Genomic DNA, 15,871 nt, shown 5'->3' with positions numbered 1-15,871 from the left:
GCTACAAAGGAAACGAGGCCTATAAAATAACAGGATATATATAGCCTACATTAATTACCCCAAGAGATTTGTCTGACTTAACTTATGTAGGACTGTAAAAGGGTGTAGCTCAAGCACGGGTATCATGAGAATGAATTGACAAATAACTTTAATGAATTTAACTTTCCAAAAAGTCTAATATCTAACAGCCTGCTGTGGTGAGGTAGCCGATGAACTAAAAGAAAACTTAGAACATGCGTCGAGCGCTTCTCAATGAACGTGACATTTCTGACATCTAGTGGTCAAATGTAGAAATGATCTAGCAACAGGTCCATCGATTGCACATACTGTGCACCACTGTCACCACCAGTACAGGTATCACGAAGTCTCTTTTGCCAGTGAATGACCCCCTTTATTTAAGCCTTCCTATAAATCAGTCCAACAGGAAAATATTTTCCCATTGAGAAATGAGAAAATAATAAATGTAGCTATTACGATAATAAAATGAAATACATCTGTGAACCGGGGGAATCCTAATTATTATTCTTATGAGACTTCTGTTGTATTGTTTTTAATTACTATACCAAAGACACAAACTGGTTCTAAACTCCCATTCGCTACTGTAGGAACATTAATATGGAGGACTTGCAGACCATGCGTGGTTGATAAACGGACCTTCCCTTGACGTCCCAGTGACGTTCCGGAAGAGGCATGATCATCACGTTCTTATGGGTTCTATTTTGAAATCGTTTAGGCGGAGGCTTGTAGCCACATGCTCAGCTACGAGCTTGAGGAATTTAAAGTTTGAGTTATGTTTTAAAAATATTAGTGCGTAATGATATGAGTGAAATAATGTTAGGTCTACATCCTAATCTGATCCATTTGTTAGAATCTGACCCGGAGAAAACACACATTGACGCGGTCCCAGTGCTTCAGCATGATACCGAACCCAAACATCTCACAACCAAAGAAGTCAGATGTAGCGACTATCTCGAAACCGACAACAAATCTCTGTTTACCTTTAGAGCCCAAAAAATTCGACTGAGTAAGGACCATGAGTTCTTTGAAGTAGGTTAAATTCTACTTTTGAGCTTGCTAACTTTAGCTTGTTGTCGTGAGCAAGTGGCTAGATATATTTCTTTCTCTTATAGCCCTAATGTTCTAATTACCCTTGATAGAGCTTTCTGGAAGGCCGTTAAGCGTTAATTTGATACCATTGACGAGTTACACACACAGATAAGGTGTGATGTAAAGGCTCCGTACGGCCTGAGATCTCAGATGAAAGTATGGGTTACTAACTATGGTGGTGTTGATGATGGTGGTATCTATAGAGACATGATTTCCAGAAAACCTTCTAGCGCAGCATTGGATGACATCATGTTTGTCCTGTAAGCACTCTAGTCTGATGATGTATGAGTTACAGTGGTGTGGGGAATTGGTCTGAAGGCACTCATGAGAACAGTAAGTGAGGAGGAAGATGATGACCATGATGGTGAATTATGATGTTTCTGGATAGGATGGGGATGTTCACCGCCACATGTACCTGCAGGATCTGACTACCAGTGTGGCAGAGGATGCCCAGCCTGCAAAGTGAGACACACACACTCACACTCACACGTTCATTTCATGCTGTTTTAGGAGAAAAGTATTCCTGTGATGGTGTATGGCAGAGATGTGTCTGAAAAGATGCAACTATAATACTTTAGTATTGTTTGTGTAACACTACAACTGCTAATCTGGGCCTGCAAACACACTCACACACACAAGTAAAATTAGCTTAACTCTGCCTTTCAGACTTAACAACACTGACCCTACCACAATTAACACCACCATGTGATGTTATTACTATGATATGAGTGTTGTGACCCCCCTTCCTGCCCTTCTCTCAGGGTGGGTGAGTTCCGTTGCCACATCTCGGGGTGCAGCCAGCTGTTTGACTGCCTTGAGGCGTACGAGCACCACTACAGCGCCCTGCACCGACACGTGTGCTCCACCTGCAGGCGCTCTCTCCCCTCTGCCCGCCTGCTGGACATCCACATCCTAGAGTGGCACGACTCGCTCTTCCAGATCATGGCACAAAAGCAGACCATGGTAAGCAAACAGTCACCATGGCAACCAGCAGCTGCTCTAAACGGCATACGTTAAACCTCTCATTTCAGGTCTTTTACTTACTGTAAATACTATAAGTAGGTTTTCTTGACAACGATGAGAGAGATTGTTCGGGGTGCTTTATGTCACCAGTCATTATGTGTTTGGAATTAAAACTGTTGTGATGATGATTATAGTTTTAATGTTATAATCTATGTTTCTGGAGTTAACATCACAATTATATCCATGAAAAAAAGTCTATATATATTTAAACATATATATTAACATTGGATAATTATGAGCTGGTACGGTAGAATAACAGAATCATAAATAAGAAAGTACAAATGTGTTCATTCCTGTTGTCTGCGAATACAAACTTTAACGTCGTAATGATATCAAAGGAACCGTAGTGTGTGCCTGAGGAGGGGCATTGACGCATTTCACATGACTGACAGTATTTATTTTACCAAATCATGACATTGTTTGTGTCTAAAGCAGTCTGTAAGGGTTCACTGTTTGGAGAAATGGGGTGATAAAACAACAGCAGATGTTGTACACTACATTCCAAAACTTGTGTGTTCGTAATGTAGCTGCTTAATACAGCTGTGCGATTACTTGGAGCTGCGTGTCCCATAACTGCACACACACTTGTGTGTCTCACACCTGCACACATACCTGCGTACCCCATGATGGGTTTTGGCACCACACTCTCTTCACACCTGTGTTCAGCGATGTGACAGTCATGCAGGTAATGCTGTTTACGTTAATGATTAGTGTTTGGGAGGGTAGAAGGTCCTTGTTTTAAAGGATTCTCAGTCGTGTTCAGACCTAGGGAGCCGTGACTCGTGAAGCCGTGAAACACGTCCTCTTATATCTCGTGAAGCTGTGAATCACGTCCTCTTACAACTCATGAAGCTGTGAAACCAGTCCTGTTATATCTCGTGAAGCTGTGAAACACGTCCTCTTATACCTCCCTCCTGGAAGACGCCTACTGCTCAACAGGTTTATTACGTTTTTCTCAGAGTTGGTCTCAAACCAGCTCCCAACCTGAATGTGAAACCGTATATCCCTTCAGAGGAATAAGATCAGATTACCACCTTACAGACAGTGTAGGTGAAAGAGTGTGTTGTACTAGTCACAAGTCTTTCCTGCATGCAGGTCAAAGAGTGTGTTATAGTCACAAGTCTTCCTTACATGCAGGTGAAAGAGTGTGTTTAACTAGTCACAAGTATGTTCTGCCCTACATGCAGGGAAGGTGCCAAATGCCACAGGCCAGAGCTGTGTCTTTTTCATAACCTCAAAACAAAACAGATGAAAACAACACCATCCCTTGCCCTTGATGCTGAATAGAAACACAACTGGAACCAAGGCATTGTTCACGGCTGCTCTCGGTTCTCTGTTGGGTACCCGTCTAGAGTGTGGAGAGAAGGATGCATAAGAAACCCATTATGTGGTGCCTCCCTGTCTAGTTGCCAACACTGCCATCTTGTGGTTTGTGCTGGTACTGTAGGGCTTGCGAGTGATGTGCTCTGTATTGTGCGCCCCCCACCTCCCCCTTCTCCAGTATCAGTGCCTGGTTGAAGGATGTGACCTGAAGTTCAACTCCAGTATGCAGAGGAAAGACCACCTGATCAAAACTCACAGCTACCCAGCAGACTTCAGATTTGACAAGACCAAGAAGAACAAAAGGTTAATTTGTCTGTCTTAATGTCATTCTGTCTTTTTTTTTTCATATTTTCCTTGAGAGAACGCGGAAGGGTAGCCGCTGGTTAAAAGACTACCTCTTGCTTACTGCTATGGCGCTGTCGCATTAACAGGCAGAAACATCAGTACTGAACTATTGTTTGGACTCCATTAGAAAATCTTGCTGAGGTGGCGCTCTTAACTTCAGCAGCAGTTTGGCCAGTCACAACTAACATGCACACAAGTGGATTATGGGTAATGTAGGCCTCACAGACTTGTTCTATAGATGGCCCTTTTAGTAGAGGCAGGTCTGAAGTGTGCAGTGCCTGTGTGGACCACCTTTGGAAGCTGTGGTCAACCTCTAGGTCCTGCATAAGTCAAGTGTGTGTGTGTGTGTGTGTTAGTGTACTAAATGCAGAGATGCAAATGTAAGGGAGTGTGAGTGTGGGTGTGTTAGTGTACTAAATGCATAGACACAAATGCAGGGTGGTGTGTGTGTGTTAGTGTACTAAATGCATAGATGGAAATGCAGGGTGGTGTGTGTGTGTTAGTGTACTAAATGCATAGACACAAATGCAGGGTGGTGTGTGTGTGTTAGTGTACTAAATGCATAGATGGAAATGTAGGGTGGTGTGAATTTGACCTCAGTGGCTTCGCCTGACTGGCCTCCTCTGCTCTGCCTCAGGCTTAAGGAGAAGGCTGCAGCGCGGCAGACAAACACCGGCATGGAGGTGTGTGAGGAGGAAGGTGATGAGCCTGCGTCGGCTGGAGGTACCCAGAGTAAGATGGGGGTATCGGCAGAGACCTGTGAGTCAATGGACTGCAGTCAGAACCCAGGTTCTGGTTCTGAGGGAGGTCAGAGCGGGCCAGCGGAGGCCCTTACTACAACATGTCAGAAACCACGTTACACTCACAGGTGAGCATTTCCTGTTATACAGAAATTAGTATTTGGGTTATGACAGAATTTCTGGATATGATGGAGCTTGTGTGAATATGCTTGTGTGTCTGTGTTTACAGAGTGCCACAATCAATATGCTTTGGCCAAGGCGCTGTCCGTGGGTTCAGAGGAGGGAGGCGAAAAAAGTAAAAGCACTTGGGCTATATGACAACACTGCGGCATATACAAGTACAAGTACTAGATTTAGAGGCCTACTTCTGAATCTGTTGCCACTTGGTTCATAAAGATGTATTTTCTTAGATTATTATTTACTCAATAAACTTGCTCAATGAAAACGAATTATTTGCAATTCCTTATTATATTACTTTTAAATATTGTTTTGTCATATCTTCCCGAACTGGTCATATCCACGTTGCTTTTATGTGGACAAGAACTTGCCGTTCATATTTTCTCCAGATGATGGCGCCAACAGGCTGCTTATTTCAAAGCAGAGTGAACACGGCATGGGGTCACGAAGTAACCCTTACTTTGAGATTTTTCACAACTATCTTATGTGGGCTTGTCATCCTCCACAGAGAATCGAGAGGGAATTTGGCCCAAGTTGTATCTGATGTGAATAGATGCATCTTTATAATACATGATGTACACATAGCTAGTATTAACGCTGGGGTACAAAGTCAGTTTGCCCGACAGTAAATACGACCGCTTGTGAGACCAACCGCTTGTTTTGAGACCAACATTTTACAGTAAACGCCCATACATCATCCTTTAGGTGTATGTTTGTTTTTAACCGTTGAGCATTGAAACACATATGCGCAGAGCGATAGATGTGTAGTTTGTGTAGGCCTAGCTTTGGAAACCATTGAAACGCGACATTATCAATGTAGAGTGAATAAGAAAAATACCGACAGAAATTACACTTGTTTCTGTGCCCAAGTGGTAAACCATAAGAGCCAAGCAGTGACTGTGCAGGTGCGTGTATGTGTATGTGTGTATGTGTGTGTGTGTGTGTGTGTGTGTGTTACTGAAAGAGACTTTCTTCACAGAAGATGAAAACACAAACTGGGATGGCCTTAAACACAACAAACATCTTACCATTTTAAAAGTTTATTTGTTTTGTACAAAATGCATTGAAGGCTATCTAATTTATCTGTACAAATATTATATATACATGGATGTACACAATATGTATGTAAACACATCATATAAATATCAGCCTTTGTTTTTATTATTTTAAAAAGTGGTTTCGAAAAATATCTGAAATTACGTTTGTATTTTAAAATAATATCAACCTATCGGTTATTCATCCAGACTACCAAACTAGAATAACTTTAAAATGGATACAAGCGTGTAAGAGTACCTTCGTAAGAGCTTCCAACGGCCTTTAAATCCGTCCTATTAACAATATACAAAATCCCTTATAAAGAATCAAATTCATCTTCTTAAATTCAAGATCTGCGGCAGCAAATCATACACATATTCCTTTAAGAGCATATTCTGTAGCTATGTAATGGATTCGAGGCCTAGGCCATTTCGCAACAGTTAACGCTTCTTTGAGGGAAGTTTAAAAAATAAGAAACTTAATTTCTTTACAATGTACAATGTGAGGTATTTCACCTGATAATCGCCACTTATATTTTCTAAATTTATCTTTGTACCAAGCTGATAAATATTTGGTCCTCTACAATAACTGAATCGTACAAATGTTCATTTAAACAAGTCGTTATGGGCCTCAATTTGAACCATATAGCACCCGACCCCTACGGTCGTCTCCTTCACGACCAATTTAAGTTCAAACACTAACTCCGCATACTTTTACTAGTAACTTGAAAGTGTCACATTTTCTGTTAACTGAAATGTTTTTACAAGCGCCCTTTCGGTGGCCGCTGTAATAGGTCGCTCCTACAGACCATTCTGTCAACAGATTTTATGACAACAGCTACTTGCACCAAATTAAACTCTAATTTGCTTAATGTGTCCAAACCTTAAATTATTGTGTCGGTTAAAATTGTAGACATGGTTTCTGCTAAATTTACATTTATGAATTTATAGAATGTTGACTACCAAAATCTACCATTTAAAGGCCTACCAAAGGCTACATTGCACAGTCTCTTTTGAGATTAAACTGCTTCAATCCTGCAATTTACGGAATGTTATATGCGGTGATATTAGCCATTTACCGGCCAAAAATAATGTGCTCTCATTTTCAAAACATTAAGCCAGGATTGTAACATGTAGCAGACGCGGGAGAGCGTGCTTTTACCGTCCGTATACGGACAAGACACAACAGTACACAGAATGGCTATCCCACAACTCACAGCGAACCGGACAGCTTTCCCTATTTAAGACAAATAGTACATTCCATATGTGACTGGTGCACTGAAGAGTCCCGGTACAGGCAGCGATGGTCTGTGAAAGGAATTCGAATGTCCGTAGAGGGCTGGCGAGCCTATGTGCGTCCCGAGCGGGAATGGAAAGGCGAACGCAGGTAAGAGCGGTTTGGTTGCCAGTTTTAGTTTTTCCAACTCGGCCTCCTGAAGTCTTTTGGCTTTCGCCCTTCTGTTTTGGAACCATATTTTCACCTGAGTCTCGGTGAGGTTGAGGGAGTTGGAGAACTCGGCTCTCTCTGCGATGGAGAGGTACTGTTTTTGACGAAACTTTCTCTCCAAAGCCAGCAGCTGGGACGTGGTGAAGGGAGTGCGCGGTTTTCTGTTATTCTTGTGTTTTCTAAGGGGGCAGGGTGGAGGGCTGGAGTGGCCTAAAAATGCGAAAAAAATACAGAAATTAAAACACAAATAAATAGTACCCAAACGATAACTGCACAATTCGTGTAAGGAAAGCCATTCGTGAGTTATTTTCACTCAACAAGGTAAACATCTTAATTACAAGCCTTTAACGCCAAACTTAAATGAGACTTTCAGGTCGGTTAAACAGCTGTTCAGAATGCAAACGATGTCACGTAGGGCCAAAGGGTAAGTGCGAGATGTTCATAATTGGCAGGTAGACAGAACGTCTCCGCGACTCAAACCGAGCTCAGTTAACATTTTAGCCGGAGGCGAGCAGGGGCGCGTAACGCAGGCTGTCATCGAGCCGACAAACGCAGACATTACAGTTCCATCGCTTCATGGAGCATGGGAATTACCTTGATCAACAAAATAAAGAAAAATTACACTAGCCAAAGAAGGGGATAACTTACGTGGAGGAGTAGTGTAGGACGGCGTCTGAAACCAACCGCTTTGCCCCTTTTCCGCGAGATCCTCTATCTCGCTTTTCTTGCTGTCCGAAAGGTTAGTAACGCTCTCCGAGTGGAAGCCCTTGTCGCCGTAAAGTGCCATGGGAGACATTCGAAGACGATCCTCTGGGACAGGTTTGGGCAGAACTATGCCCGGTTCAGTCGAGGAGTATGAATTCCGGCTTGTCCCTCTGTCTGAAATCAAAGATTCCACACTGAAGGGGAGGCTGAACGCCTTGGTTTTACATCCCGAGAGAGAGCCTTTCTCGCGCGTCTGAGTTGCCTCTTTCTCCGTGTCCTCCCTCTCCTTTAGTTTGGCTTCGTGAGACTGTGACCCCGGCGCAGGATTCATTATGCCAGACAGGGGTGCCATACAAGACTGCAGTGATATAACCGAGGTTCACTGGCGTGCTTGCTTCTCTGGTGGTGTCGTGGATGAGAGCGTCTGTGTGACGCCAGCGTAAGTCCCGCATGTCAATGGGATTCCCAGCTATAATACTTTGAGAACTTCACTTTCATCTCACCGCCTACCAATCAGGGAAGCAGCTTGACCACATGACTGTTCCCACGCTCTCTTTGATTGGCCGGACTGGTTTTTTGAGACCTGTCAAGAGTGATTTTGAAAGAAATGTGTATGGTTAGTCATAGATGTCTTGCCGAGGTGGTTTATTGATTGCTTAGGGGCTCCAGTCTCCGAGGCTAAGAGCCATTTGAGAAGTTTTGTTGCAATTAAGAAAAAGGGCTGTCTATGCGGGGGCCCGCGCCACTCATTAGCGTTTGAACCCTTATTGAAACCATACAGGGCAGCCCCCCGTTTGGGCCAGTCAGGGTAAATGCCTCGCTCAGATGTGTTTAGAGTCGGTCCTGAACGGGGTAAATAGAAACAACAGCATCCACTCCTTAGCAAAACGAGTTTGTATGGTTTGAAAATAAAATTGTTTACTTTCTGTTGACTTAGGCTAACTTATAAACGAGGTGTCGGTTGAAATGGTAGTAGCCTAAATATATTTAATATTGCACAGACTTGCATTTAGCCCCATATTTATTTAGAATTAAAATAGATAACTGTGACAGCGAATGTTCAGATAAAATTGCTCCGGCATTATTAATGCTCTTTCCCTACTAAATGAAGTATGATAGTTAGTCACGGCACATTATTGCAATTTTAAGCTTGTCTTGGCCCTTTTGAGGTTGAAAGGGCCTCTATTGAAGAGCAACTGGCAACCCCTCACCGTAAGTGAAAGCATTTAATAAAGCAGACAAGTTATGTGGTGGAAGGCGCCAGGCTCGGCAGGATCAAAAAGGAAGCTACCTCGGGGAGAGAACGCAAGTTAGCTCCACTTAGCCAATTGTCCTCAAAGAGTTTAATGTCAAGGCAATAGCTAGAGGGCAACCCGTTCCCACAGACGCTCAGCATTATAAACACACACACGCACACACACAAACACACACACATACTTAAATGTTGAGGTCCTTAACTTTTCGCTTTTCATATGGTATTCTATAAATAATAGACTCAGATCCTTTGGATATCGATGTGTAATGTTTTTTTCTGCTTGTAGACTACGCCAGAGTCAGTTGGAAAAACACGTTACTCATCTAAATTCCGATGTTGTAAAGTACTGGGGATCACTTCTTGCTGCCTGAGCAGGTTGTTACACGCAAACCTCAGAGAGACATTTCTTTCCGTTAAAATTAAATAGTAGGCCTAGCCAAATACGACCAAAACATTTCCACAACCATCACTAGCTCTTAATTGACAATTCGCCTAATTATTTTGATGTTGAAAATTAAATTGTTTTCTTTTTAAATTAGCCAGAAAAGGGTTACAATTGTATTAGTCGTATTTTTATTTGGCTTTCGGTTTATATGATGTGGACCTTGATTTATTTACAGTTATTTCCCATAAGCTATGAGTTGAGTAGGCTTTATTAACGGCTGAATTGTTTGCATCCATTTTTTCCAAGTCAAATTGGGAAGTCGGCTGCCCATCTTAACAATTAAATAATGACAATGGTATTATCAGGTTAGAACATTATTTAAGTTATTTCTCCGTAAACCCGCGTATTAAAATTGCTGAAGCAGGGTTCGTTTTTAATTTATCTTATTTCATCTTCTTTTATTTACTTTTCCCTCTCATTTTAAAAAGTAAACGTGGACTGACCGTTCTGTGGAATTCACCTAACCATAAACAAGTGATTATCCCTCTGTAGGATAAGTTATTGTTCCATAGACTGTGGTCAGCTCCGTGGTCATCACTGCCAGACTGGAGTGAATCAGATTACTGAAAATTGTTTAATTACATCCAAAGTTTGTATTTTACGTTTTGTTCACGTTTTAATTAAAGGTAGCATAAACCTGATCTTGGTACTGGGTCGCTTGAATAGGCCATTATTATCTTAAAGCTACTTAACGAGCTCTATTACTCACAAACCTATGCGGATTTTCTTTTTTGCATTTTTCGGCGAAATCAAACCGAGCAGCAAAAATACACCAAGATCATTTAGATCAAACTATTTTACAGCTCACAGACCGTTCTTCGTTGGTAGGCCTCAAAGAGTTTCGGCGACAGTTGTGCTCTTTTTCCCTGATGGTTTATAAAACCATTTATGAAAACTAAACACTATGTTTGTTGTGACATTAAAGTCGGACTTGTCCTGCATCTCGCGCTGTAGGTGGAATGCCTACACCTCTGTAATAGCCGTTCCCCCGCGCGTCAGGTCGCCCCGGGAGAGTCGCGCAGCAGCGCGGTACAGCCAGTCCCGCACATGCTGAAGTATTTACAAGCCTGTGGGAAGTGCTCGTCTGATTTATTACTCTCCAAAACACTGTAAACACTGTGTCTCCCCGCTCCTTCAATTACCGCACATTGAACATGTCAAATAGCGCAGAGCGCAGTGCAAATACTGGGGGGGGGGGGGGGGTATTGATAGGTCTGTAATTTAGTGTAATTGCCCGAAGGACAGACGCAGTTAAATAGTATCAAATTGGCATGTACATGAAGTAATGTCCAGCGGATAGGGATTGGTCACTTTTCTTAATCTCCCTCTTTGATTTCCTTCACTTTTTCTCGACTCAGGGGTCTTCAGGTTAACTTAATGAGTTGCAGTAATAAAAGCCAATTAAGATAATGATGCTGTAATCAGACAGCCTAGCAGACAAAGGGTTTAAAAGGGTTTTAGTGTTCTGTATCTAATCTCGACCAGCCTGTGGTCGTGGCGCTGGCGGCTCTGTCTCCTCTCCCCTTGCGCCGCGCTTCACTGTGCAGGCCCTCCAAAGCTTTCAAAGCCTCCCCAACCTTCTGGGTCATTTTCACTGGAGCCAGATAGGTTTCCCTCTCTGTTGTGTGTGTGTGTGTGTGTGTGTGTGTGTGTGTGTGTGTGTGTGTGGGGGGGGGGGGTTCTCTCTACTGACGCTGCATAGACATCCTCTGGTGCCCCCCACCCCCGGATCCCCCCATACCCACACACACCACCACCACCACTCCTACCCCCAGGACCATGTCCGAACCCCTCCTTCAGATGCATGTCAAGCTGATAGTACTGGTTTATGTGGATCTGCTGCCTGCTTGATATTAAAATGTAATATAATGTTTTGCTATCATCGAGGCCAGCCGACTCAGCTCAGCGCGGTCCAGCCACTGCACCGCTAGCGATTGAATAATGTTATTTGGCTTTTGTGGCTCTGGGTGCTATGGACCGGCGTACTGCGTTCAGAAACATCTTTGTCCAGTCCGATTAGGATCTGCACAGGCAGACTTTGAACGGCGATATTAGTAACGTGAGCTTGTCCATACACTGGCAAAAATTGAAATATAAAAGCCATACTGTTAACCTCCTAATTACTCAGTCAACCAAGATATGCCCCGATGGCCCTCGGGGGCCCGGTGGTCAGTGAGCCGAAGTGGAGGGGCCGCATTAATACAGCACCTTGAGAGGATAGCAGCGAAACTCCTACTCTCTTCACAGCTATTAAATCATTTCCTTTGCCGTCATCTTAGAGCATTGTTCCCCCCCCTGGGAGCCCGATGCCATTTTTAAATGCAGGCTTTGTTCCACCAACCCCTGTGCGCTTGGCCCCGGATTTTTTTCATTGAATAATTAATTTTTCCTGTTGCTCTTTTTGGGGCTGAGTGTAATTGCCTGCAAAGTCAACACGCCATGTTTGTCTTTGGGAATCCCTCATGGATTGTCTCTCACTCCTCCAGCACAACAATTGCTCGGCGGCAGTGGAGCTCTGTTTGTGTTAGACCTCTGTCTCTGCAAGTTCAAAGTTCTGCGAAGATCTGATTGGAAATGGAATGTTTGTCTATGTCCAAGGGGGCTGTGCAGATTTCTCATGCGCTCTCCAGCAGCCCTCCCCACCACCACCGCCACCCCCTCACCTCTCTGGTTCTCAGGCCTTGGAGCGCCCCTTCACAGAGGCTGATTGTTTTAGGAGGTAATTGTGTTTTTTCGAGGAGTAGTCTTTTTGAAGCGAGCATGTCTGAGCGAGCTTTATAGATCGTGTTTTGTTTTCATTTGACTTCATGGCAGAGCTGGCGGAGTGAGCGCCGACCAAGGCGACGGCAGGAAAAGAGGAATAATAAACGCGGAATAAGCATTTACGATGTGTCTCAGCCTGCGAGTCAGCGAGCGAGCGAGCGAGCGAGCGAGCGAGCGAGAGTCTGTCCCAAGTGCGGAGCCGGTGCTTGTGATGGAGGCAGAGGCTTCGCCGTGTGCGCCATTTTCTATCTCTGAATCTTGGGACTAACTTAAGGCACGTCAGAACCGGGCTGTGTCATTCAGCACTAATCTACAGTCGCGTTGGCCAAAGTCTTGTACCATGAGGGAGAGAAGAGAGAGAGAGAGAGAGAGAGAGAGAGAGAGAGAGAGAGAGAGAGAGATTCCCAGAGAAATGCAGACTCTGGCACATATATGTCCTTACCCCCCCCCCCCCCCCACACACACACACACACACACACATACAGTATATGTCCCTGATCAGGTGTGGATCCTTAACAGAATCCACTGCTATCAAGTCCATGGTAGTTTGGCTTCCCAGAATGGCAGTAGACTCTGAGGCTGATCCACTCCAGATTTACTCCAGATCCACTCCAGATTTGCTCCAGATCCGCTCCAGATTTGCTCCAGAGATGTGCGGGTCGCTCTGTGGTGAACATGTTGATCTCTATGAGGGTCAGTGGCTTTTATGGCTGCCCTGCCCTGCCCTGTCCTGCAGAGACAGAAACTCTCACACGTCTCCATCTCATAGACTCTTGGTAGCGACTGAGGGAGAAGAGAAGGAGTGCCTGTCCTGTGTAGCGGATGATATGTTTCTGTAGCATCTACGCTCCACAGATGTCATGGTTTTACAGCATGTGCTTCTATAGCAGGAATGTCCCATGGATGCTCCTGTAGAATCCATGCTACACGGTGTGTGTGTGTGTGTGTGTGTGTGTGTGTGTGTGTGTGTGTGTGTGTGTGTGAGACCTGCAGCTGTCTGAATGTGTGTGTGCTCATTGACACATATCTCTCCTGCTGCGAGCATGCTTCTGTGTGTGTGTGTGTGTGTGTGTGTGTGTGTGTGTGTGTGTGTGTGTGTGCGTGTGCGTGCGTGCGTGCGTGCGTGCGTGTGTGTGAGTGTGAGTGTGAGTGTGAGTGTGAGTGAGTGTGAGTGTGAGTGTGTGTGTGTGAGAGTCTGGTGTGTGTGTGTGCTTATTGACACGCGTCTCTCCTGCAGCGAAGCAGCAGCCCTGACAGTAATCGTGCTGTTGATGACGCTTCTACGGCGGCCGTGTTGACACAGTGCTGAGGTTGTGTGGTCTTCTCCTGACCCTCTCCCTCACTCAATAATATTTTGCTGCCCTAATGGCTTGTTCTCAGGCTGTCTGTCCATGCAAGAAAGGCAATCATTTTAGCCACCATTTTATTTTTCCTAGACACCCTCCCGAATCCTTAATTGGCCGTGTTATTCCAGCCTCGCCGTTGTTGATGTTGGTGTCCAGACGGGTCATTTCATCTGACGGGCCGAGCCCACCCGCTCGCCCGGGCCAACTGCACGCTCCGTTTAGGCGGCCCTGTGATCAGCCTGTCCTAATCACCGCACTCGGGAGTCCTGCCGTGCTTGTTGTTTGAGCTAACGACTCTCACTGGTGTGGGCCGCCCGAGGAGCCTGGGCTGGCCCTACCCTGTGCGACTCCACAGAGTGAAGTTCGAAACTCGATGCTGTGCATATGAACGGGCGTGGTCGGACAATTCTTCCGAAATGTAGCGAGCCCGAGCAGGCCACGGTGACGCTAACGCAGAGTGACAGGCCAAGCACAGGCCCCAGCGACGCGGATCCCAGAGGCCGGCCCTTATCAGCGGCCTCCAGAGGGTCGCTGCGTGCCTGCTCTCTCAGGGGTCGTGACCTTTGCCCTGCCGCTTTGTGTCACAGCTCTATCTACTCGCCCTGCTTTGACAGCTCAGGCAGGAGCGCACACACACACGCACGCCACTTAAGGCCAAGCGGCACTAAACCCTGATCTCACCACGTGCTTTTTTTTTACGGCTTTGTCTACTGTTCGTGTTTGTGTATTTTGCAGAGCATCCATATTTGGTTTGGTTTTATTGATGTGATTCTCCTCAGTTTGGTTTCGGAGGTCTGTTGTGCTCGGCTACATGTTGTATCTAGACATTTGTTTAGGGGTTCGGACAAGTTCAAGTGCCAAACTTAAAAAATCTATGTGTTTTTAGGATGTGATTGATGTTCTGTAAATAACCATCTTTCTGTGTGTGTGTGTGTGTGTGTTTGTGTGTGTGTGTGTGTGTGTGTGAGCTGAACCGTAGCTGTGCCTGGGCGTTTTCTCATTTTCCCTTTTTTTCAGATGTAGTCCTGAGGAGAATTCATTGGCTTTTCCGTGTTCATTTACTTGCTGGAGTTACAGTAGCCCCAGTAATACAGTAGAGTACAGTAGCGCTGTGTTGGGCTGTGCGGTTGCTGTGCTGTGCTGTGCTGTGCTGTGCTGTGCTGTGCTGTGCTGTGCTGTGCTGTGCTGTGCTGCGCTGTACCGAAACTCAGCCCCACTGTGAAACTTGGCAGCCCAGGCCCTTTTGTGCTACACACACACACACACACACACACACACACACACACACACACACACACACACACACACTCATCCCTCAGACCCAGCCAGGGTCTGACGGTGTCAGGGCTGTTTTCTGTCCAGCTTCTCTCACCTAGGGTCAGGCGGTTGGAGTCTGTCGCACCGCGCACCATCTTTCCATACATGTGGGTGGATTTCATTCACCGGCGAGAGGGTTAGAGTTTCCTTTCTAATCTCGGTCGACAGTTTTATTCCCTCATATATGGGCAGAGGAATAGCCTAACTCAAGTTACTATTAATGTTCCAAACACACACACACACACACACACACACACACATGCCAATACACACACACACACACTCATGCTAGCCGATGATTTTTTTTATGTTGGAACACAAGCACCTTTATTGCATAGTGTCTCTTGAAGTTTAGTCCGGCCATGTTTTTCCTGCACCCCCCTCCCCCCCTCCAAAGGTGCCCCACTCTGCCATTTCCGCTGTCGACTCCAGAAGACATTTCTGTCCCAGCATGGCGGCAAGTAAACCGTGTCAGAAGTCATTACAGCGTTTGAAAGCAGATATGTCCCTCAAGGTCGCTCTCCCAGGGATGCACATTCTCACAGCGAAGAGGACGGAGCCGAGTGGAGTGTGTGTGTGTGTGTGTGTGTGTGTGTGTGTGTGTGTGTGTGTCTGCGCACAAATCAGACAAGAGAGAGGGAGACACAAGGGGAAGGCTCTGGCCTGCACGTCTTAAATATCCCATAAAAGTGCCTAGCTGTTATACTTACCCTTGTTTTCTTTTCTTTTCTCTCGTCTTTTCTGGGTTTTTTTTTTCTTCATGTCAGCAGACATAAAATAAGAGTAAGGCACAGGAAATTTAGTCCAGCAATTTAAACTGCCAAGACTCTGTGTTCCGTGTTCC

At 45.1% G+C, this 15,871-nt stretch overlaps 2 protein-coding genes across 2 annotated transcripts; one reads left to right on the top strand and one right to left on the bottom strand.

Moving 5' to 3' along the window:
* Positions 1-719: 719 nt before the first annotated feature.
* Positions 720-4,941, top strand: znf511 (zinc finger protein 511). Its single transcript, XM_080848510.1, has 6 exons — positions 720-1,047; positions 1,496-1,569; positions 1,869-2,070; positions 3,632-3,756; positions 4,436-4,666; positions 4,768-4,941. The coding sequence occupies exons 1-6, from the start codon at positions 820-822 to the stop codon at positions 4,835-4,837; spliced, it is 930 nt and encodes a 309-aa protein (XP_080704636.1). The 5' UTR covers positions 720-819; the 3' UTR covers positions 4,838-4,941.
* Positions 4,942-6,990: 2,049 nt separating this feature from the next.
* On the bottom strand, positions 6,991-8,253 carry msx3 (muscle segment homeobox 3; the record flags this gene model as incomplete). Its single annotated transcript, XM_080849473.1, has 2 exons — positions 6,991-7,406; positions 7,845-8,253. 2 exons carry the CDS (start codon positions 8,251-8,253, stop codon positions 6,991-6,993), a joined length of 825 nt encoding a protein of 274 aa, XP_080705599.1.
* Between the last annotated feature and the right edge of the window lie 7,618 nt (positions 8,254-15,871).

This window comes from Sprattus sprattus (genome assembly GCF_963457725.1).
Source record: "Sprattus sprattus genome assembly, chromosome: 12".
Classification (NCBI taxonomy): Eukaryota; Metazoa; Chordata; class Actinopteri; order Clupeiformes; family Clupeidae; genus Sprattus; species Sprattus sprattus.
The sequence above is the reverse complement of the archived record's forward strand: the minus strand, read 5'-3'. Positions and strand labels throughout refer to the sequence as shown.

Excerpts from the sequence above, each read along its gene's own strand:
- znf511 (XM_080848510.1), top strand. The coding sequence starts at position 820 with ATGAGTGAAATAATGTTAGGTCTACATCCTAATCTGATCCATTTGTTA. Across the intron at positions 2,071-3,631 it reads TGGCACAAAAGCAGACCATG|TATCAGTGCCTGGTTGAAGG; the intron begins GTAAGCAAACAG and ends CCCCTTCTCCAG. Across the intron at positions 3,757-4,435 it reads AAGACCAAGAAGAACAAAAG|GCTTAAGGAGAAGGCTGCAG; the intron begins GTTAATTTGTCT and ends GCTCTGCCTCAG.